The sequence below is a fragment of the Panulirus ornatus genome, chromosome 4 (genome assembly GCF_036320965.1).
Source record: "Panulirus ornatus isolate Po-2019 chromosome 4, ASM3632096v1, whole genome shotgun sequence".
In the NCBI taxonomy this organism is placed as follows: Eukaryota; Metazoa; Arthropoda; class Malacostraca; order Decapoda; family Palinuridae; genus Panulirus; species Panulirus ornatus.
This window is the reverse complement of record NC_092227.1, coordinates 50928754-50953571: the sequence shown is the minus strand read 5'-3', so window position 1 is coordinate 50953571 and position 24818 is coordinate 50928754. Positions and strand designations below refer to the sequence as shown.

Below are 24818 nucleotides of genomic sequence, written 5' to 3'. Positions count from 1 at the left end.
CGTCAGCATCGTAGGCACCATTAAGGTCGAGTTCATTGTCCCTTGATACACACAACCAGTTTTCTTGTCTGTCCTGTCAAGTCACGTAGGGACGATCTCGAGAGCTGTATGTTATCAATCCCGGATCTTATTTTCTTTTTTGGGCTTCCCATCCTTCCATTATATACCGTTTATGAAAAGAAATATTGTTTACCTTTTACGCATAAGCATCATATGTTACCACTGATGATGGCAATGTGGAAATTTAGATGGACGGAGTAAGAGGCAAGACTTTCCTTCCCCGGCTGACCACCCGCTCACGAAGCCGCCATAAACATCTCAAAACTTAACACACAGCAATTTAGATATGACAGAGCGATATCAGATGGGTATATCTTGATATGCTCTTCTGATTTGTGAAGAAACCAGCTTGTGAAGGTGACCTGGAGGCAATGAAATGATGGAAGTATATTCGTATAATGAGGAATGTGTGGCAAGTTTTGCTTTGGTATCTTGGCAAAAGTTTCTAGAAACAGCCGGAGGAGAGTATTAGGTACCGGTTGTAACTGAATTTTGTCTAAACCGAGATTTTTCTGTGCGTATTTGTCTTACGCATATGAGAAAATAACTACTTCAGGCAGCCCCGGAATACAGGCTCTCTCTCTCTCTCTCTCTCTCTCTCTCTCTCTCTCTCTCTCTCTCTCTCTCTCTCTCTCTCTTTCTCTCCCTTCGGTGTAATAGTCTCTGCCTCTATTTCTGGCTCCTTCCTTTCTCCCCCTTCCTACCTCTCCCAATTACGGCTGGCTCCTCTGTCCCCTTCGTTTTTTTTCCTCCTTCCTCCCACTTTCTCTCAACTTTTTTTTTTTCCGCTGTCTTCCGCCTGCCACCTCTCCTTTCTCTCTCTCTCTCTCTCTCTCTCTCTCTCTCTCTCTCTCTCTCTCTCTCTCTCTCTCTCTCTCTCTCTCTCTCTCTCCCAGCTCTCACCCTTGGTGTCTCCTCGGCCGGGGTCGCACTGCACTGGCCATTATCACACTCCACAAGGCTTCCCTCTCCTCCCTCCCTCCTTCCACCCACTCCCTCCCTCCACCCACTCCTCCCTCCCTCCCTCCCCACTCCCTCCCTCCCTCCCTCCCCCGTCCTCTTTCAAGCTGGCTGGTAATTGCCCTCGCCTTATCAACACTGTCAAACTCTCCCGGTTGCCCCTTGATGCCTCAATCCCTCACCTCTCACTTGGCGCTCTTTTACCGTTATTGTTGACTCTTTAAATCGGGCTCCCTGTGCCATCATCGCCTCTCTCACTCTTCCTTCACTCTCGACCCCCAAGCACTGTCACTTGGCGCTCTCTTCATGACACTCCCGCTTAGCACTCTCTAAATGGGGCACTCTCACTTGGCGCCCTCTTACTAACACTCACTTGACGTCCCCCCCTCCCTCGCGACAGCCTCTCTTGGCGCTCTTTTCCAGACTCTCACTTGGCGCCTTCGTGATGGCACTCGCATGGCTACCTCATCATGACACTCTCCCTCGGCGCTCTCTTTATGCCACTCTCTCTTGGCTCTCTCTTCCTGACACGCTCACTTGGCGCTCTATTTATAGCATTTCCTGGCGATTGCTTTCCAGCGCCTCTCACTTAGTGCTCTCTTTATTGCCAGATTGTCGTGCCTACTCTCACTCTGCTCTCACCGTATGTAGTAATTCCCATTCTCATGTCGTCCATCTCTGCCTGATTTCCTTGTCTTTGTGGCTCATGATCATCTGCATCGTCACTCTCACTCTCATCATTATCACCACTCTCACTCTCATTATCACCACTCACTCTTATCCCTATCACCACTCTCACTCTTATTCCTATCACCACTCTCGACTCTTATCCCTATCACCACTCTCGACTCTTATCCCTATCACCACTCACTCTTATCCCTATCACCACTCTCACTCTTATCACTATCACCACTCTCACTCTTATTCCTATCACCACTCTCACTCTTATCACTATCACCACTCTCACTCTTATCCCTATCACCACTCTCGACTCTTATCCCTATCACCACTCTCACTCTTATCCCTATCACCACTCTCACTCTTATCACTATCACCACTCTCACTCTTATCCCTATCACCACTCTCACTCTTATCACTATCACCACTCTCACTCTTATCCCTATCACCACTCTCACTCTTATCACTATCACCACTCTCACTCTTATCACTATCACCACTCTCACTCTTATCCCTATCACCACTCTCACTCTTATCACTATCACCACTCACTCTTATTCCTATCACCACTCTCACTCTTATCACTATCACCACTCTCACTCTTATCACTATCACCACTCTCACTCTTATCCCTATCACCACTCTCACTCTTATCACTATCACCACTCTCACTCTTATCACTATCACCACTCTCACTCTTATCCCTATCACCACTCTCACTCTTATCACTATCACCACTCACTCTTATCCCTATCACCACTCTCACTCTTATCCCTATCACCACTCTCACTCTTATCACTATCACCACTCTCACTGGAGGCTCATCGCGTCATACTATCACTGCCAACAGTTTTGTCATTCTCCGTTCTCGCTCCCTCTTACCTCGCGCTTACTACTCTCTTCCTCATCACTCTCACTTGGCATGATCTCCACGCCTCTCACTTGATGTTATCACCATCACTCTCACTTGGTGTTCTCGCCATCGAACTCGCTTAGCATTCTCTGCAGCATCCTCACCTGGTGCCCCCTCCATTACTCTCACTTAACGCTCTCTTCATTACTCTCACTTGGCGTTCACTTTATTACTCCCGCATGGCGCTCTCTTCATGCTTGCTCTCACTTGGCGCTCGGTCCTTCAGCCTCGCCGAGTACTCTCCATCACTCTCACTTTGTGCTCTTTCCATCATTCCTTCCTTGCTAACCTTTCCATTGCTCTCACGTCGTGCCATTATCACTCAGCGTTCTCTCTCTCTCTCTCTCTCTCTCTCTCTCTCTCTCTCTCTCTCTCTCTCTCTCTCTCTCTCTCTCTCTCTCTCTCTCAGTGGCCCTTGACCGGCCGCACCTGTTGTTTAGCTCCAATATCTCATTATGTCATTATGTCCATTATACCTGGTTAGGTCGTTAAGCGAGGGACATTTAGCCTCATTATGGCGACCGACACAGATCATTTGGATGGTAAGTGGCCGCCCGTGTGTGTCATGGGTTTGTTTTCCTTTTTCACTGGTAAGAGTAGAGTTTAGTTCCACCTGTGGACGAGAGAGGCGCTGGTGTTCCTTCGCTGCTACTGTATGACTCTGTGGAAGTCACTGCTATACAGAGAATATTCATTATCCGTTCATTGTAGTCCTCCATTTTTCTTGGCCTTGTGGTGGTTATTCATCTTTAATCTGATTTTTTTCATTATATTTTGATATTATTTCATTACTTTCTTTAGAATGGAATGTTTTTACCAGATTTTGTTGAGGTTTGATCCGCCTGAAGGCTTACGTGTTCTAACCCATTTTCTTTTACGAATGTAGAAAAGTCAGGTTGGCAACTAGACGAGGCAGTAACATATTACAAGTCCGGCCATTATCCTTTCCTTTCTTAACTAATAATACACATATGATACAGGGAAATCGTGTGTTTGTAAGAGACATATATCAGAGCAAAGGATATTCGCGTGCTGAGATCCTAAAAAGGAGCGATTTTTAGTCCATGCAGTGTTCACTGAATAGCGAAGACTCATACTTCAAATACCTTATACAGGTATTTAATTTTTCTTCGATCATCATTCATTTGGAAGGAGATATAGTGCCTTTGATTATCTGCAGTTAAATACTGGATCAGGGTCGTGTGTGTTGGATCAGGGTCGTGTGTGTGGGGATTATGTTTTGATCGTGTCATTAGTTGCCATATTAGTTTACATGCGTTATAATTGTCTACTTTTGCCTATTTCATCTATCAGCATTTTGTGTTTGTATGCTTGAAACGTCACAGTTAACAATGAGACAATGTGTCGTCTAGTCACTAACCACTGTTTTCTTTTTTTTTCACATTTTCTTTCGAAATAGAAAACGGAAGAACTCCAACAAATCACAGAAAATAGGATAAGAATGTAAGAATTCTCGTACTCGTGTCTGCCAGACATAACGCCTGTTGGTTCGTGTGTGTGTGTGTGTGTGTGTGTGTACAGCAGTCGTGTTGTTGATTTAGAACATCATAGTCGTGTGGATGTGTGTATTTTCGTATGTGTTTATACCTTTGCATGTGTGAGTGTGCGTGTTTTATGTGTATGTAACTTAGCGTGATCACTTATTTGCATTGTACGTTGGGGGAGGGGGGGCAGAATTCGTGGGGGCCTCCAGCTCTTGAACGTTCTCAACTATTACACAGTTTTATTCAAATTAGAAAAAATGATTTGTCCATATTCGCTATCTCATAACTCGCTTCATTCCGTTCATTTTCTACTTCTTCATGTCTTTTCAAATTTGCTTCTTGCTTAAATTCATATACTGGCCTCCGGTGTGTCTTAACATGTTGGGGAAAAAAAGTGTGTGTGTGTGTGTGTGTGTGTGTGTGTGTGTGTGTGTGTGTGTGTGTACTATTCATGTGTTATGGGAAGATGGATTTACCCTCGTGTTTGTGTTTTTGTGTCTGTGATGAATATATAAGTTTGTTCACAAGTGCGGTAACTCCATTAGTTTTGAGACAATTCATCATATAACGTATCGCCAAAGACAGTTCGTCGTAATGTTTTCTTGATTCGTTCATGCCATCTCGTTATCATAACCATCGAACGACTTCATTTGCGAAAGCCGTCTACCCTAGACGCTATGGGAATCGCGCGTTATTGCCACGAAGTGTTGCGACGCTAATGGTTATAAAAGAAACGAAAAACTAGGGTTGTACTGGACATGTTTCCCCACCTCTTGCTCTGAGAGTTAACGTACACAAAGCTGTCTGAAAATATCTGGAAACAACAGCGACCCTGTCGGGAGCGTTAGTGAAATGTCAACAAGCTGGCATTCAAGATGCACTGTGTTAACAAACAGACTCGCGTCAGCATCACCACTCTGCAACCAACGCCATCTATTGCCTGGTGGCGCAGTTGGCCTCTCTTCTCCTCCTCCTCCGCAGACGATTCGCCGCGGGGTTTCTTAGTATAATTGTCATCGCTGTAGTGTTTCCGCCACGTAAGAACACGGGAACGAACACTGTAGCATTACTTGTAAACCAACCACTTGTTTCAGGCTGAAAAATGGTATAATAGTTTCACTCATACGATGAATTCGTTCAGGGAATCTGAAAATTCAAAGGTCTATTTGCAAGTTCGATGATTAATACATCTTGATACAGTAGCAACCCGGCTTAGTTGCGCGTTACGCCTGCAAAATCTGATGCGACTTTGTCTTTGACAAAGTGTTGAATGATTTAAGTTATGCTTTATCCGCTGATGCCTGGAAAAGGTCATATGTATGTGAGCGTTGTCGCATGTACACTACGTCATCTTCAGGAGGAATTGCTTTGGTTAAGCTGTGGAAAAACTGAGTTTCAGTCGATCATTGGCTGTCCTGTGGTCATGTGACCGGGGAGAGAGTCGAGTACCTGTGTTTGTCACTACATTCAGTTTAGTCCTGAAGCAGTTGAGTTCGACCGGTACAACATTTAAGGGCGAACGAAAAGAACAATGGTACGACCCTTTGAGTACATTGCGACGAGGCTTTGGCAAGTTGGGCGTGGCATTTGTCCTGTCAACGTTAAGGGTCATATCAGAAGCCACGCCTTTATTCCCAAAGGCCTTGCCATCTGCTCAGTGATCGTATCGTCCAGCTCATTGATCACACCGTCTTGCTGAAGACCGTATGTTTGCAGTCACTGTGATTAGCCTGTAATCTCACCATATGCTGGTGGGATATTTTATCCTTTATCTCTACCTATATGTGCCTTGGGCCCGTATGTGCGCCTCCCTATCAGGTTGTTTAACCGGCATTTTCTCCGTCTATATGTCTGTTAGCACCGTCTATAGACGCTCGGGGTTTGTCGATTTCTCTTTTTACTAGCGGGTCTAACTCCTGCAATTTCTCGCCGATCTCGACCAAACTTTGTAGAATGTTCAATCAGGCTCCCGCCGAAGTGTTCCGAAAAAGATCAATTTTGAATTCACTCTCGATCAACAGACGAGCCGTCTTGTGTAGTGCGCGATCAACAGACGAGCCGTCTTGTGTAGTGCGCGATCAACAGACGAGCCGTCTTGTGTAGTGCGCGATCAACAGACGAGCCGTCTTGTGTAGTGCGCGATCAACAGACGAGCCGTCTTGTGTAGTGCGCAATTCTAACGTGATGTGATCGTATCGCTTTGGTGGAAACCTCCAACCGACGAGGAAGGACCTAAGGGATGTTCCCTGACCTGCACTAGAGGAGGGGCATCCCTGACCTGCACTAGAGGAGGGGCATCCCTGACCTGCACTAGAGGAGGGGCATCCCTGACCTGCACTAGAGGAGGGGCATCCCTGACCTGCACTAGAGGAGGGGCATCCCTGACCTGCACTAGAGGAGGGGCATCCCTGACCTCTATTAGATGGGGAGGGAGGAAGTATCCGGGACATGATGGACGGGATATTCCTGACCAGTGTTGAGGGAGGTTGGCGCACCCCAGACGTGTACTAGATGGAGAGACATATTCCAGACACATACCACTTGGGATGAGTAAGCAGCAGGAGTCTGCTCGTCCCGTTGTATCCACTGCTTTTCCACTCCGCTAACCCGCCGTCTATAACCACAATAGACCGTAGTTCTAAACTGTTCCTGCCTAGTCGGCATACCCTCGAGTGTCCTGAGGTAGTCCACCTCTGGGCTAGCCTTGATACTTGGTCGTCCATTTCGTCTGTCTAAAAACCCGACACTTGATAACAACACGAATTCTCCCACCTATCCTATCAACAGTGGTGTGCCGTAGGGTTCTTTCCTATAGCCTTCTGCCTTTCTTCTCTTCATAAATGATCTTTTCTCATCAACTTATTGCCATATTCACTATTAGGCTCATGATTTCACTTTACACACTGCTCGCTTTCTCTCCTCCTTCCTAATTCTTTCACTCGTTCTCTTTTTCACTCTACACATAACCTCGTAAAATTCAGTAGTCCAGAGACGCAATTTCTACCTTGTATCTCATTCTGTCACTCGTTTGCCCCAGATCAATTTCAAAGCACCCCATATCATACCTGTACTACCTTGTGCTAACATAATCATGCTAAACATAGCCATATCCTCCAGTCTCTTCTGTAAACCCCACATGATCAACAATCCAGACTCCGCATCCTAGAGGCTTGGTATGCTGTATAGGGGTTCTCATTACTTTTCTTTGAAGTAGGTATTCCATATCCACTGGGGCTATACCCGCTCTAGTGTAGAGTGCTGCTCACTTATTTGGGCTCCTTCTGCAAAACACTTCCTCACTCCTGATCAATTTTCTCACTGTTTTCTCTCTTTATCATTTTAATCGAGATGTCCTCAGTTAGGGCATGTTTTACCTGTGTCATGTCAGTTCATAAAAAAAAGGAATTTTTGTGAAGATTTATGAAGGTATTCCATCTCCAGTTTAAACGCCTGTGATGTGGATACAAGTATGTAAAACGTAACTATGTCCTTTGATCACTGAGTTAGACAGGTGTGGCGCACATACCAAGAGTCTGGACCCTAACTTAGATCTTTTATCTCCAAGTTAGACTCCAGTCGCGCTGATACTGAGTATTTTGGGACGCAACTTAATGCATTTTATAACTAAGTTAGATCCGTGGGGCGCGTACACCAAGTGTCTGGATCATAACTTAGTTTTTTGTCTCCAAGTTAGACCTCAGTCGCGCAGATACTCCGTATCCGGGACGAAAATTGACCCCCTGTATCACTGAGTTAGGCGCATGTTGTTGCAGACTACGACTGTGTGGAACGTAACGAGTTGTAGTTGTCGTGGTTATGAGTGACTACCGAACACTCGGTCAGCAACGTTGTATGACGTCATGTGTGCGTGGTTGTCAGACATACACACTGCCACGGCACGACCCTTGAACACGTCGGTACGACCCTTGTGTTCGACAGTACAGCCCTTAAGTACGACGCTTCTGCCAAGAACATGTTGAGTAGATCTTTGAGTACGAAGGTACAACCCTTGATTATGACGGTACAACCCTTGAGTACGACAGTGCAACCCTTGATTATGACGGTACAACCCTTGAGTACGACAGTGCAACCCTTGACTACGAAAGTACAACCCTTGAATATGACGGTACAACCCTTGAGTACGACGGTACAAACCTTGAATATGACGGTACAACCCTTGAGTACGACGGTACAACCCTTGAGTACGACGGTACAAACCTTGAGTACGATGGTAGGACCTTTGGGCATGATGTATTGACCTTAAAGTACAACGGTACGACCCTTGAGTACAACGGAGTGGCCCTAGACTATGACGGTCTACTTTGAAGGGCCTGATCTAGAGGGTCGTATAGTCGTATTCAAAGGGATTAAGATGAAAACAAACTTTGGTACATTAAATTATAACAATATTGAGTGGATAAGGTTGCCATGCCAGAATTAGAAATGAGAAAATGCGATAAGGTCAAAGGTTAAGTGGTCGAAGGTTAAGGGTCTGCTCCTTGAATAACACCAGCAACATTTTCTTCTTTTGATAGTTGAGACGATATATATATATATATATATATATATATATATATATATATATATATATATATATATATATATATATATGAGAGTGTAGGTGGAGAAAGGGTACGAGGAGTAATGGGACAATATTTATTTATTTATATATTTTATGTATTATACTTTGTCACTGTCTCCCTCGTTAGCGAGGTAGCGCAAGGAAACAGACGAATGAATAGCCCAACCCACCCATATACACATGTATATACATACACGCACATATACATACCTATACATTTCAACTTCCCATACCATATACTTTTAATACCTTCCACAGAGCACCTCTATCAACTCTATCATATGCCTTCTCCAGATCCATAAATGCTACATACAAATCCATCTGTTTTTCCAGGTATTTCTCGGACATTCTTCAAAGCAAACACACACACAAATATATATATATATATATATATATATATATATATATATATATATATATGTATATATATATACGCACGCACACTAGTCTTAGCCAGTTACCCATTTTATCGACCGTCTTTTAGAGGTGGATGAATAGCTAGGTTGACATTACATACATATCATTACATCTAGATCTGGTCTTCATGATATTGATAAAAAAAATATATATAAAAATGCGCACAACACGCGAGAAAATACTTGAAACGCATATTTTAACGATTCTTGTATTTTTTTTTTTTTTAGTTTAAAAAAAAATGTGCTTGGTCTCATATTTGACAATAGACTTGAAAGCAATATGATGCATCATAGCCTTAAGGACGTGACTGTTCGTATATTGCAATAACCCTTGAGTAGGATAAGATAAGGGTTATATCGGTGAGACAAGGGAAGAGTTAGAGATACAGATTAGCCAACATCATGTGTAGAATCGGCCAGCATGATAATCCAGCATAAAACCTCATACATATAATTACCGCATGAGACGTGGAAACAAAGTTCCTCCATTGTGAGAACGATCTATGTTGCGTGAGGACACATTGTGCAGTCATACTGAAGCTCATCTACATATGAAAAGGACATTATGTTGAACTGCACTCGTTATATATAAACGACGGAGTAATGACCACCTTCATCTGTGATATGTACCTTTTCACCTAGCCAGAGCCTGACAGGTCAGCTCAGGTCATCCGGATGACCTCACTTAACCCAGCCTAAATGACCTCATTAAATATATGTACCTGCTTTGTACGGTGTTTGTTACTCTCATGATGCCTCATAACACAGGAAAGGTGTCTCCATGTATATATATCTGACTTTACTCATGTTTTTTTTTGTGAGTGCATTTGTGAAACTCTGTTTATCCCGCTGCAGGAGCTCCCCCAACCCCCCACAAAAAATCTAAAGGTGGTTTCATTATAGATAGATAGATACATAGGTAGATAGATAGATATAAAGTTATAATTGTAACGCGATAACTGTTAACAACCATTGAGAAAAGTTCAGTGGGGTATGTGGGGAGGGATGGGGGCGTCGGAGCAGTACACAGTTCAGCTGGACCCTGGGTGGCCAGCTGTTCCCCAGGCAGCTACACAATTTTCTCCAAATTACTTAATGATTAAACGTGACGTCTTGTTTGATGAATTGTAGGTTTGTGTTTCCTGTGCCAGATAACAGACACCTGGACACAATGGTGTTGTGTAAGGATGATGTATGTATGTATGTATGTATGTATGTATATACTCCTAGGAACCCTTTCTCTACATGACTACAGTGATTTCTGTCGTATAACACTGTCATGATTTCCTCCCCTGAGCCACGCCACAACATCTTGTGTGACGGGAGTTCCTCCCCTCCACGTAACCTGACTCTCCCCTTCCTACCCAGCTGACGCACGACTATCCCCTGTCTCATTCTAACCTTGCCTCACCCCTCCTCCTCCTCCTCGTCCTCCTCTTGACCATCCTCTCGTAGCCCTGTGACCTGATTAACCTTTTCCTCCCCTGGTCACTGGACGAGCCACATCATCTCCCCCATTTGACCCACGTTTACTCGATGACCCCCCCCCCCCCCCCTTCTCCCTGACCCACCTCACGACCCCAGGCCTCAGGGCTGTCATTATGGCCCTGTAGCCTGGCTAACAGACCGTAGCCTGACGTGATCATCAGTGATGTGGCTCAGACTGATCACCCTTACCTGACCTGCTCCCTGTGTGGATGTATTACTTGTCCCTGACCACCTCCCTACCTGACCTGCCCCATGTGTGGACCTAACCTAAACCCTGACCTGCGCCATGTGTGGACCTAACCTAACCCCTGACCTGCCCCTGTGTGGACGTACACTAACCCCTGATCTCCTCCCTACCTGTGTGGACCTAACCTAAACCCTGACCTGCCCCACGTGTGGACGTAACCTAAACCCTGACCTGCCCCATGTGTCGACCTAACCTAACCCCTGACCTGCCCCTGTGTGAACCTAACCTAAAACCTGACCTGCCCCTGTGTGGACGTACACTAACCCCTGACCTCCTCCCTACCTGTGTGGACCTACACTATTCCCTGACCTCCTCCCTACCTGTGTGGACCTACACTATTCCCTGGCCTCCTCCCTACCTGTGTGGACCTACACTAACCCCTGGCCTCCTCCCTGCCTGTGTGGACTAACCCGTGTCTACCTTCCTCTCCCTGCAGGTCTCAAGACTATCATCAACGCGCTGCTGAACAGCATCAAGCAGCTGGTGGAGGTGATGACACTCACGGTGTTCTGCTTGATGGTGTTCGCCCTCTTCGCCCTCCAGGTGTACATGGGTGTACTCAAGAACAAGTGTGTCAAAGACATGCCCGCGAATTTCACCAGCGAGGAGTGGAGACGGTGAGTACCCTGCCTCAATATGTGCATGACTTCTCTGGAAGTGGGATGATTTTCCTGAACATGGACAGGTCGTTTGGGTCCTGTTGTGTTGCGGTGGTAAATTTTAAGTTGTTGTTGTGTATTGGAGGCGATATATTTTGAAGGATGTGTTCCTGGTGATGAGTGGACATTGCCAGATTGTCCTGCAGTATTTGTTAGGGCGAGAGATGTTCCTGTGGCATCGAGCAAGATGGTTTCAGGCGTTCTGGAGGTCACAGAAGGAAGTCTACTGCAGTTGCCTGTGACGGTGAGTAGCTGGTGTAGGACTGCGTTTTCTGTGATGTTCCTGAACTTTAGGAAGCGTTGTGAAGTGCAGGGTTGCTGGACATCGACGATGGGGTGTGAATGTCATGGCTAATTGAATTCGTGACTTCTGGAAGTAATTTTCTTTTTTAAAAGTGTGGAGCTTCTGTAGTGACTGTGAAAAATCATGCGCAATTATATCGAAAAAAAAATACGTCATGTAACTGTCAGAAGACTTATTACTGTCTACTTGTAGATCCCACAAGTCGTGGTAACAAGGGATGTGTAGCCGGTGAGAGATGGCAACTTGTGGAGGCACCACAGGCCATAACACTACCCAGACATATGAGGTGTTCGCATACAGGAACGTTTTCTTCGACTCGAGATTTGTCGTGATTTTCTTTTAATAGGGAGACTACCCCATTTTGTCCAGGCTGTGTACTGTCCTCGACTTCGTATTTCTTATTGCTTCTCCGGAAATCTTAGGACGACCAAATTTTTTTTCGCTGAGCCACTGTTCCCCAGCCTCGGGCTTTGTGCTGGCGTGCCGTAAGAGACCTGGTGAGGAGGGATAAGCTCCTCTCCTCCTGGCGGTATAAAACGAAGGTAGGCGTTCAAGACCGACTTCCCCGGAGAGACAATGGAATTGTGTTGTATACGTAGGCAGGAGGTAGTCAGGCCACACACTGTTTTAATCACTGTATTAACTTTATCCCGGTCGGTACCTCAGTCTTGAGCAACTGCCATATATATATATATATATATATATATATATATATATATATATATATATATATATATATATATATATATATTGCTAGTTGGGTAGATATTGTGGTAGAGGAAGTTACCCCTTATAATATGAAGTGTATATACGTACGTACACACGTGGTGTTGTGGTTAACGGCACTTACCGTGACTGAGCATAGATTCTCCTGGGGTCGGGCCAGCATGAGTTTGAATCCTTGGCGTGGTAGTCTGCCCACACCCAATCTAGGTGTCAGCATACCCTTACCCAACTTAGGTGTTTTTCATACTCTCGTTCTGGCTAATAAATGGATACCTGGCTGAGGCTGGTTTGTGTGTGTGTGTGTACACACACAGGAGTTCATGGTACATGTACACAAATTTTGGACGGGTCAACACGTGTGTAAAATTCTCTCCCTGTAACACACACACACACACATCACCAGCGTCTGACTTTGCTGCAGAAGACGTATTTTGGAACGATTAGGAAGAGTTCCTGGAAGAGATGCAAATCTTTGCAGGAACAGGTGCTGGTTGTTGAGGGATGTGGCCAGTGTGTGTGTAGCGCGTAACTCTAGAAAATTTCTTTCATGGAAGGTGAGCGTAAGACCCACGATGATTATTCGATAACCTGGAAACTATTCCTTGCCTTTCCTGGAATCAATTTGAAACATATGAAGGAAATCTGGACCAAAATTGGCGTTTTTTTGAGAAGCGTATTCGATTAATCTCTGGGAAGATTTCGCGGTATTAGAACACGTATATTCCAGTTTTGGTTGGGATACCTTCGAGTTTTCTTGTGAACATTTTCAGAATATTCTTGTGAAACTTTCAAAACATCCATGTGAATTCTGTACGAGATTCTTGGATGAATATTCCATTGATGTTTAAAAAGAGATATCTGGGAGATTTTCCCTCATGTTTGTCGTTGGGGGGGAAGTCTTCTGAATATTCATACAAATCATGGAAATGTATCGGCCAAATCTCTAAATGGTGAGGGAGATTCTCGACCACTTATTTCTTTTCGTGGGCCACTGGATGGAGAAAGGGCATCTGTATACACCATTCATGGTCATCATGCACTCCATGTATACGTATACAAACCACATCCTGCGCCTGGTACCCATGTATCGACCAGCTCCGAAGGGGGAAGGGTGAGCAGCTGGGTTATCTGTGAGCCATCTGCGCTGTTCAGGATTCGAACCCTGGAGGGCCGGTGCATAGTTCCACGTCAGCGATAGTAACCACTACGCCACGAACTTGGAGGAGACTCGTCAACATTCATGGAAGCAAGATCTCGACAAACGCTTAGTGTGACGGATGTGACCCAGAGCTGCCTGGCGAGTGGTTCACGGCGTTACGACCCTTGAGCACGGCGTTACGACCCTCGAGCATGGCGTTACGACCCTCGAGCATGGCGTTACGACCCTCGAGCAATGCGATACGACCCTCGAGCACGGCGTTACGACCCTCGAACATTCCGTTACGAACCTTGAGCACAGCGTTAGGACCCACGAGCACGGCGTTACGACCCTTGAGAATGGCGTTACGACCCTCGAGCACGACGTTATGACCCTTGAGCACGGCGTTACGACCCTTGAACACGGCGTTACGAGCCTCGAGCACGGCGTTACTATCCTCGAGCACGGTGTGGCGACCCTCGAGTATGGCGTTACGAACCTTGAGCAAGGTGTTACGAGCCATATAGGGTATGATAGCTGTGTTTTGAGTACATTGAACCTATACGGGACCTCCTCAGTTAACGAAGATTAGAATTATTCAAACATCCTGAAAGATTATATAAATGTATGAAACGTATCGAAGGGACTCGGAAGGCCTAAGTGATTCGTCCGTTTCGAAACTCGTTTCGTTGATGAAGTGAACTTGAAACTTTGACAACTCACAGCCAGGCATCAGAGATGTGTTACTTGTATATCTGTAAGACAAAGGATAATGGTTAAGACACTGCTGTACCTTAGAATGGTGTGTGAGACGAGAATATAAAGTTGAAAAACAACTTTAATGGTAATTGTAATGAATGTGAGAGCTTCAGAAATGATAGTGATGATACTAATAATAACAATGAATAATGATAATGATGATGATAATTAATGATAACATGATAATGATATTGATTACAATATAGATATAATGGTAATGATAATAGTGATCAGGTTTTAATTATGCCTAGAATTGTTGGAAAATATTTTATACGCAGAAGAATCGATAATTGTCTTTACCCACAACTACGTCGGTCAACTGACTCTCCCCTGACAAGTACGTCCGTTGGTTTGGTCAGATCTACCAAGTACTGCCCGTGCATCACCAAACTCTCTTAGAAAATGGAGTATTTAGTGACTACGTTTATCACTTCTCTCTATTTACAAGCACGTCCCTCGCCTTGTTTACCTCCCACGGGCAGCCGCCGCGCTGCCTCGCTCACTTTCAGCCTGTACGTTTATTTAATTTCTATTTTAAAACCTGTAGTTACGAAGAAAATGAGAATATTAAAAGGTAGAAAAGTAATATAAAAGTAATGTAAGAAAAGAGCGCACGGTAAGGGAACAGGTCAAACAGAAAGAGAGGATCGGTGTACTGTGTCTCTTGGGAAACATGAAAACCATCTCGTCGCCAGCACAGTTATAATGAGAGTAATACTTGTGCTGTGTGAGGGTTACGGGCACCACTTCAGCACACCCCGTACGTCAGACCGGCAGTGATACCTGGGTGGCTGCTGTCTACGCCCTGACACTGATAAGGTTATTTGAGTCACATCTCTGGAGTAAGTAGTCACTTCGCTCGCTGTCACGTGTACATCTGCCACCTCAGACATTTTTTTTTTTGTTAATTCATCAATTTTTTGAGATTACCAAACGTTGTATATTGAAGACCTGACATGAAATGTGAAGAAAAAGCGGATAGGGATATATAACATGAGATGGCAGTCGGCAAAGTTGTCAACAAAGGAATGTGTCCGTCTTGACTCGTACTTTATCTCTGTGTGCATTGACGATGTTCGTCCATAATGATAACTGAATTTCATGGGAACACTTCAGAGCTGCAGGTGTTCATCAGTGACCCAAGTGATTCCAAACACCGTCCATGTTCCTGTGTTTGATGTTATCATTTGAATGCTACCAATTTTCTAGGTACGTTTTCTACTGTACATTCTGATGTAGTTCCCCCAAACGGAAGCACCCATTTCGGAAACGTCAACTTTGTTCACCAGACCAATAAATAAAACCCTCCCACTGCATCAGTAATAGTGATTGGCTGGAAGCGCTCTACAATGAATAAATGAATCGTGCACGAACGTACCAATACCCATGTTGTAAAAAAGAAATATATATATATATATATATATATATATATATATATATATATATATATATATATATATATATTATATTATACTTTGTCGCTGTCTTCCGCGTTAGCGAGGTAGCGCAAGGAAACAGACGAAAGAATGGCCCAACCCACCCACATACACATGTATATGCATACACGTCCACACACGCACATATACATGCCTATACATTTCAACGTATACATATATATACATACAGACATATACATATATACACATGTACATAATTAATACTTGCTGCCTTTTCGGTGCATTATACACGACAGCTAGAGACTGAGTGTGAACGAATGTGGCCTTTGTTGTCTTTTCCTAGCGCTACCTCGCGCGCATGCGGGGGGAGGGGGTTGTCTTTTCGTGTGTGGTGGGGTGGCGACGGGAATGAATGAAGGCAGCATACATATATATGTATGTATATATATATATATATATATATATATATATATATATATATATATATATATATATACACACACATACACACACACACACACACACTTTTACCTGCCAACCAACGTTATATAGCGTTCCTCTGTCATCCTAACCCACACATCCCTGACATGACTTGATGTGTTTAGACATTATGACCCATTTATCACTAACGTTACAAGGAAAATTTCTGCGAATTTTCTAAACTACAGTTCATCAACATGTTCTGTGAGACTACTGATCCACATTCCAGGCACACGCAATGTCTGCTGGCCTACCAACCCACTATTCACTTAGGGAAAAGTATGTTTAGACTTGCGATCCCACATTTTCTTAAGACAGCATAAGGTCTTGCTAAATTGCCCACGTTACACAATCACAATAAGCAAAGCACTTTCCAACATGCATATCACAATAGAGAATCATATGGAGCTACCCTACCCACATTTCAGGAATATGTCAATAAATTTACCAACATACAGACGCGTGTCAACAGCACACACACACACAGTCTACGGATTTACCTACTCGTATTTTAGTATATGAAAAAACAGTGGTGGGCAGTGTGTGATATGTCCACGAACTAGTCAGTTGGACACATCCATGTAAATCACTGTCCGGACACATTCATGTAAATCACTGTCCAAACACATCCTTGTAAATCACTGTTCACCTTAATTTGCACATTTACAAACACCAGACTCAGTCTTCCTCCCCACGACTTGACCAGACAGTGACCATATTATTCTACAGATGACACGTATTTCCGTCTTTTAGGGAAACCGTGAATACGATAAATTTTGTCTTGCTAATGAGCGAGATTTTTTTTCTACAGACCTGTGTTGTGAAATTGTCAGATTTCACTATAAGTGAGACGAAAATTGAATGTTGAGATGGTAGTTTAACTCGCAACAAATCGGTAAGAATGGGAGTTTGTGTAATATCTGCTACTACGCCAGTTTTAATTCCAGAGAAAGTGAGCAGTGTTTACAATGTAAGGGATGATATTGTAAGGTCAGAGCACTTTGTACCAACAGGTTGAATGTACCAAGGAACCCAACAGTATCACTACCGTCAAATTTAGATGTACTGGAGGAGCGCACTTGGGGTCTCCAAGTAATTTTCAAATACCTTCGTGGGTAAAGTTACCGTCATGTGAAATCAAGCTTTCCCTGTCGCTCTACTGGGATGCTGTAGACCTTTGTGCGGTATGTAAATCGATGTACACCGCAAGTAGTATGAAAAAGTTTAAACAGTCACCTTAAGCACTCAGTTCGTGTGATGACAGCGTTAGGCGCGCTAAGCAATGATGAGAAAACTGGGAAGGACTCCGAAAATTTCTCCGTTGTACCAGATTTGATGTTTGTATTCAAGTCAAAAATCATTTTTCTTAATGACTAGGATTGTATTTCTGCTGTTCAGTGAAATCGTATACAACTGTATTCTTTTACTTTGTTTGATCTGTTTATAGGATGAAGAGAAATATATGATAATAGATGAAAATGTGAGATTCCATGAAATAGACATCAAAATGTATTTACATGAACATCAATTCCTTCGAGGTACATGTTATTATGTTTGTGCCAGTGTCTGGGATGTTCTCCTCTCCTTATTTACTGCAGATGTTGTCAGCCATAATGAAATTATTCATACCTCTCGTAATATTAGAATTTGTATATAAATACACCGTGAAAATACTTCTTAACAGCACCAATTTGCATGAGGTTGCTTGGTTAACGTTTTTAGTAGTTGCTGTTGTAAGTTGAAAGGTTTGGTTCCTTACAATATACATCAAACCCACGTTTCCCGAATGCGTCATAACCCAACAACTCACGTATTGTATCAAAGACATTTTGGGAGTGAAAGTTGAAGAAAAAAATCTCAGTCTTCAGTCATCAATTATAGTTACGTGTCTGATTGTATAATCTCAGTCTTCAGTCATCAATTATAGTTACGTGTCAGATTGTATAATCTCAGTCTTCAGTCATCAATTATAGTGACGTGTCTGATTGTATAAGAGAAAGAGAGATTATTAACATAGAAAACGCGTGCCCTCTTTCGTAGACAGGGTCATACACTCTACGGACACCCCCACCCATATTACAGTAAGAATGTAAACATGCACAGGTTTTTTGTTTTATGTTATATACATATACCTTAACCTAAACCAGGTATTTACCTGTGGACCGACTGCTCTAACCAGCATTTGAAATGGACTGCTCACTCCCTATGACTGAAGAAACAAGGAAAAGGAAAACTTGACAAGGTGTGAGGAAGACCTTTTTAAACGTCATCTTTAGAACAGAGTACAACTGGCAGGCGGTACTACAGCAGGCAGACTGATTGACATATCAGTAATTTGTTTGGAAATGCATTTCAGTCACTGTGTTTGGAGGCACTTGTCAGCACTGTGTCTCGGAGGTGCCTTTTTTAACACGATGTTCACAAGAGAGACTCCTTCTCTCACCACTGTGTTTGGAGGCACGTCAGCACTGTGTCTTTTAACACGATGTTCACGAGAGAGACTCCTTCTCTCATCACTGTGTTTGAGAGTACTTCTCTCAACACGTCTGGAATGGCCTCTCATCTCTCTCTCTCATCGGAAATACAACGTTAGCTTTGAATAGTAAAAAGGAGGCGCGCCTTATTTTTAACGACAGTGAAGCATTACTATTCTTCCTCCTGGTCACTGTTGATATGGTACGTGTTTTGACCATCGCTATACCCACTCATGGTGGCGTTACCAAAAAAAAAAAGTGCCGTCAGTCACTCCGGTAGTTAGTTTTGATCTACCACTAGGAAGGGCGAACGATTATAACTACCGACCTTAGCTACAGAGCTGGTGCACGGTGCGTGTAGCGTATTAACCATGTCTTGTTGTCTGTTTTAGTAAACATATTCGATATTTTTACTTCGTTCTTACAACTATTTTCGCCTGTGCTGTTTTTGTCTCTATACCTCTTCCTTGGTGACTGTTTGAGGACTTAACCTACTTGTATAGATCTGATGATGATGATCTTACGATAAATCCGAACAGTTTGTCAAGATTACCGTTGATTGGAACCTGCCTTTCGTTCTACGCTCCAGATTCATACGGAATCATACGCCTTACGGTATTATCAACCCTTAAGACATACTCTACAAAAATTCGCTTTGTTGAATACAGATTTTTCAGCAACATGTGATCATCAGATCAGAAGACTCGGGGCAAAATCTTGTTGTAGGTACTGGTAGGTACACAGCCAGGTGACTCACGGTCCCACACTCCCCCACACACCTCGTAGTCTCCACCTTGTGACAGCATTCTGTCGATCCTGAAGGGCGTTGGCACGACCCCGGAGCATGACGACACGAGCCTTGAGCACAACATTATAATCTTTGGGTATCTGGGTATGGCCTTAAGGTTGTGTGCTGCCTTCTCAAGTTTTGCACCGTCATGTTCAAGGGTTGTACCATTGTACTAAGGGGTCGTAAGGTCGTGGTCAAGAGTCGTACCGTCTTGCTTAAGGGTCGCGCCATCGTAGAGGGGTCGTACCGTCGTGCTCAAGGGTCGTGCCGTCGTAGAGGGGTCATTCCGTTGTGCTCACAGGGTCGTACTGTCGTACATCCACGGATGGTAAACATGGATCTGCCATAAACTTTTACTTTCATTTCAAACTTTTCGTGGTCAGTCATGAGGCGACGGTTGCTTGTTCCTCCTGCGTGGTGTAGGGTCGCATGTTTGTGTTTCACGTAACACTGCGACCGTCGCAAGCGGGTTGAGGAGAGCCAGTAGGCAAAGGCTTTGTTGCAACTCGCTCTCATCAGAAATGGTTAATATACTTTAAATGTATTATATCGTAATTCATACGCCTCTAGTCAGACTGTCAGCTGTTTTGACGAATTTCTTCCTTAATATATTCGTTGCCTCCACGGCTGGCTCTGACCTTGTAATTTACGCCTCAGAGTTCTGTCGAGAATGCATTTGAATGTCTTCCTTTGTGTTTCTCTGCTTTCAGTGCTTGAAATAACCTTGTAATTTACCTCCACACTTGCCTCAGAAACTGGACTTGATGAAAGAAAATGCATATCATCCTATATTCAAGATATTAGAATACAAACTTCAAGGAAAATGTAGAATACAAGTTTCATTTGGGAACTATAGGAATATATGATATCCGTATATGATAAAGATAAGAGCGGGGTATATGAGGATGGCCATGATGGTATCCAACCCAGCAGTGCAAGGTTTCCTCACCATCGAATGACAGGACATCATAGCAAATAAGCATTTAGATACTGACTGATTACAGGGGATTATAAACGTCATTAGATAATTAGCCACTCGTGTCTAATATATATATATATATATATATATATATATATATATATATATATATATATATATATATATATATTAAGAATGTCATCAGGACAATAGTAAGGTACCATTAATTAGTGTTAACATAATTAGCCTCAGTGGCTCCTTACACCTGAGTCCCAATCAAGGTAACAACAGAAAGAACAGCTTTATAGTCACCAGTCTTAACGTGAGGCGTCTGGACACGATCCAGCTGAGGGGTATGTAGAGTCCTCTGAGGTGCTGGTGGGAGAGTGTGCGTTGTCGAGCAAGCTCCACCATAGGAGAGTGAGGTGTATGATTGTGGGTTAACGTGTTGTCCTCTGGGGTCGTTCGTGGGTGAGTGTGTTGGTAGGGCAAGAGCTTGACCCTATACGTAGAATGCAAACAGTCATAAACATTTGAACGCAAAGTGGGACATACAGGAATGCCACTCTAATACTACAGATGAACAGTATTTAAGAGAATTGAGTGAAGACGAAGCGTACGAAAAGCAGGTAAAGACAGAAGTAAGATAGATAAACAGAAGACGAAGTCAACGGAGTTAGTAATGATGACCACGAAAGAGGAGGTTGACGAATACGCGTAAAGAAAGAGGTAGGTACTACAGAAGTGAACAAATATAGGAGTGAACCATCGGGTGGTAAATACATGAAAACAATAGCTTGGCAAGGAGTCCATATGGCCGTTAACGCACTCAGTAAGTGGCCTGAATTAGGTCAGCAATTTAGTGCACCGACCGGCGTCTCATTGATCCGGAAAATGACCATAATAACCCCGCCCCAGCTGGTGCTAGTACCCTCCACAGATATCCAGATTCGCCAAACCGATTATCGCACGGGTTCGATGATTTCCATTGACCACACCGACATAGGGAAAGCCAGTTGTGTGATAGAGATTGATGCTGTCAGTGGCGCATGGATGGTATGGGCGCATATATATGTGGCACTTTGTATCAATCAACTTTCACTGTTGAATGTATCTGCAGGACGTGGAGGATAAGATGGTCGCTTCTGTAAAGAGGTTTTGCGGCGAACGTAAGAAATGTTAGGGTGGGATTTGGATAGCTTGTCTCTTTATGCATATATGTAGCCAGAGAGAGCTAGAAATAACTTGTATAAGGTGTGTGTGTGAGATATAATCTTCTTGGACTTATGTTTCATCACTCCCTTAACACACACACACACACACACACACACACACACACACACACACACACACACACACACACACACACACTAGCCAGAAGGATCGAACTCCAAACTGAAAATATTTACCTGCGAACGTGGAAAGTGAAGAGCGAAGACGTTGCGTCAGCCTACAGGGCGAGCCAGACAAACTCCAGAGTTGGGCTGACGCATGAGCCATGTTGTTCAGCCTGAGTAAATAAAAGCAGTGAGGATGAGACACAATGAGAGAAGGCGTCGATATGAAATATGCTGTCGGAATCTCTGTGTGAGAATGGTAGACTGAGACACTCGCAAAGTGAACACCTTTCTTTTTTTTTTTTTTAGTCGTCTTCCTTAGGGTCGAGGTCATAATAATGATGATAGCATGAGATACGGTGGGTAGTACAGGCGTTGCCCATGTACAGGAGTCGAACTTGTGCACCCGCGATCCAGAATCGGCTGCAAGGCTCACTTTGCTACTTATTATGGGAGTGAAATAACCAGTATGCACAAGACGTTTGATGAGTATTGCAATGGCTTACCTGTCTCGTGTGTTGAGGTTAGCTACGTCTGCTTGTGTTTCGTGTGTTGAGGTTAGCTACGTCTGCTTGTGTTTCGTGTGTTGAGGTTAGCTACGTCTGCTTGTGTTTCGTGTGTTGAGGTTAGCTAAGTCTGCTTGTGTTTCGTGTGTTGAGGTTAGCTACGTCTGTTTGTGTTTCGTGTGCTGAGGTTAGCTACGTCTGCTTGTGTTTCGTGTGTTGAGGTTAGCTACGTCTGTTTGTGTTTCGTGTGTTGAGGTTAGCTACGTCTGCTTGTGTTTCGTGTGTTGAGGTTAGCTACGTCTGCTTGCGTTTCGTGTGTTGAGGTTAGCTAAGTCTGCTTGTGTTTCGTGTGTTGAGGTTAGCTACATCAGCTTGTGTTTCGTGTGTTGAGGTTAGCTACGTCTGCTTGCGTTTCGTGTGTTGAGGTTAGCTAAGTCTGCTTGTGTTTCGTGTGTTGAGGTTAGCTACGTCTGCTTGCGTTTCGTGTGTTGAGGTTAGCTAAGTCTGCTTGTGTTTCGTGTGTTCAGGTTAGCTACGTCTGCTTGTGTTTCGTGTGTTGAGGTTAGCTACGTCTGCTTGTGTTTCGTGTGTTGAGGTTAAGTACGTCAGCTTGTGTTTCGTGTGTTTGAGGTTAGCTACATCAGCTTGTGTTTCGTGTGTTTGAGGTTAGCTACTTCAGCTTGTGTTTCGTGTGTTGAGGTTAGCTACGTCTGCTTGTGTTTCGTGTGCTTGAGGTTAGCTACTTCAGCTTGTGTTTCGTGTGTTGAGGTTAGCTACGTCTGCTTGTGTTTCGTGTGTTGAGGTTAGCTACGTCAGTTTGTGTTTCGTGTGTTGAGGTTAGCTACGTCAGCTTGTGTTTCGTGTGTTTGAGGGTAGCTACGTCAGCTTGTGTTTCGTGTGTTGAGGTTAGCTACGTCAGCTTGTGTTTCGTGTGTTGAGGTTAGCTACGTCTGCTTGTGTTTCGTGTGTTGAGGTTAGCTACGTCTGCGAGAAGATCCAGATGAAACACTTCTATTGTTGCTGTCTTTCCTTTGACAAGAAAACGTCCAGAGTTTTGATAAGAAATGTTTGGTAAAGACGTTCCTTGCGTCCGTGAGGATCGCCTCGCTCTGTGAGAGCTGTTGCTCGAGAATTCCCTCTCCCTTCTTCTTCCTCCTCCTCCATTCCTTTCCTCCGCCTCCTCTGCCTCTCCCATCTTCCTCCACACTCCTCTTGCTGTTTTCCTCGTCTCCCATCTAGCAATCGGTCTCTCCCTATTCTTTCCATTTCCTATGCACATCATTTTCATCTCCCCTAGAGAAGACCCCTGAGTGCTCTCCAACTTTCCCCTTTTTCAACCTGGGCGCCCCAGAACTATTATAAACATCATCCTGGTTTTTAAAACAAGAGTCAAACAAAGCTTCCCCCCGCCGCCAAAACTTCAACCAAAAAGACTATATCAGTTTTCATATTTGCAGTCGACTCTGGTGGTGAGCTGAGTTTAGCCTTCTGCAGGAGTCCGCTTGGTGAGGCCGCTTTACGAAGTCGACAATAACGAGCTTAGTTCAGCCTCCTCCTCCAGCAGGAGGAGCCTGCTTGGTGAGCCGACGCAGCCAAGTCGACTTTGGCGAGCTGAGCTCAGCTCCAGGGAGTCTGTCTGGTGAGCCAACACCACACAGGTGCCGTGAGTCCTCTTGGGGAAGGGATTTAAGACGCTTCCAGCCGCGGCGATGCTATCATCCGAAGGTCCAGTCGAGCTGAAGTCTGGAAGGTTGCCTGGTCTTCCTCCCAGCCCCGTCTATCTTGTTGTCCCGCAGCCCGTCTCCAATGCTGCTTTCCAGCCCGACTGCTTCTTGCAATCTCTCCGCCCCTCAGTCTCTCTTTGTTGCCTCCCGGACCGTCTATCTCGTTGCCTTCTGACCCGTCTTTCTTGCTGTCTCCCAGCCCGTCTCTTTTGCTGTCTCCCAACCCGTCTCTTTTGCTGTCTCCCAGACCGTCTCTTTTGCTGTCTCCCAACCTGTCTCTTTTGCCGTATCCCAGACCGTCTCTTTAGCTGTCTCCCAACCCGTCTCTTTTGCTGTCTCCCAACCCGACTCTTTTGCTGTCTCCCGACCCGTCTCTTTGGCTGTCTCCCAACCCGTCTCTTTTGCTGTCTCCCAACCCGTCTCTTTTGCTGTCTCCCAACCCGTCTCTTTTGCTGTCTCCCAACAGATAACAGAATTAGAGACTTAAGAAATACTGTATCAGTAAGCCATAACACCAGTGTAAGCCATAACACCAGTGTAAGCCATCACTTGTAATTACTTGTCAGTTTTCTTTGGTTCTGTCGTTGGATGGGTAATTCTATGGTATACTTTGTTAGTTCAAGCATCAACACTATGAAATCTAACACTACTTAGGAACATATGATTTTCAGGTTGTTATTATGTATATAGTGATATGAATAGTGAATAGTAATATAAATTGTAATGGTAGAAGTACCAACATTAATAAGAGTAGCT

General features: G+C 44.2%; 1 protein-coding gene across 8 annotated transcripts in view; it reads left to right on the top strand.

Annotated features, from left to right (window-relative positions):
- LOC139766161 (sodium channel protein 1 brain-like) overlaps positions 1–24818 on the top strand; it is a 940735-nt gene that overhangs the window by 356865 nt on the left and 559052 nt on the right. For all 8 annotated transcript variants that reach the window (XM_071694448.1, XM_071694434.1, XM_071694479.1 and 5 more), the window contains one exon: positions 11286–11466. In XM_071694448.1, coding sequence (XP_071550549.1) covers positions 11286–11466 — 181 coding nt within the window. The remainder of the gene's footprint in view (positions 1–11285; positions 11467–24818) is intronic.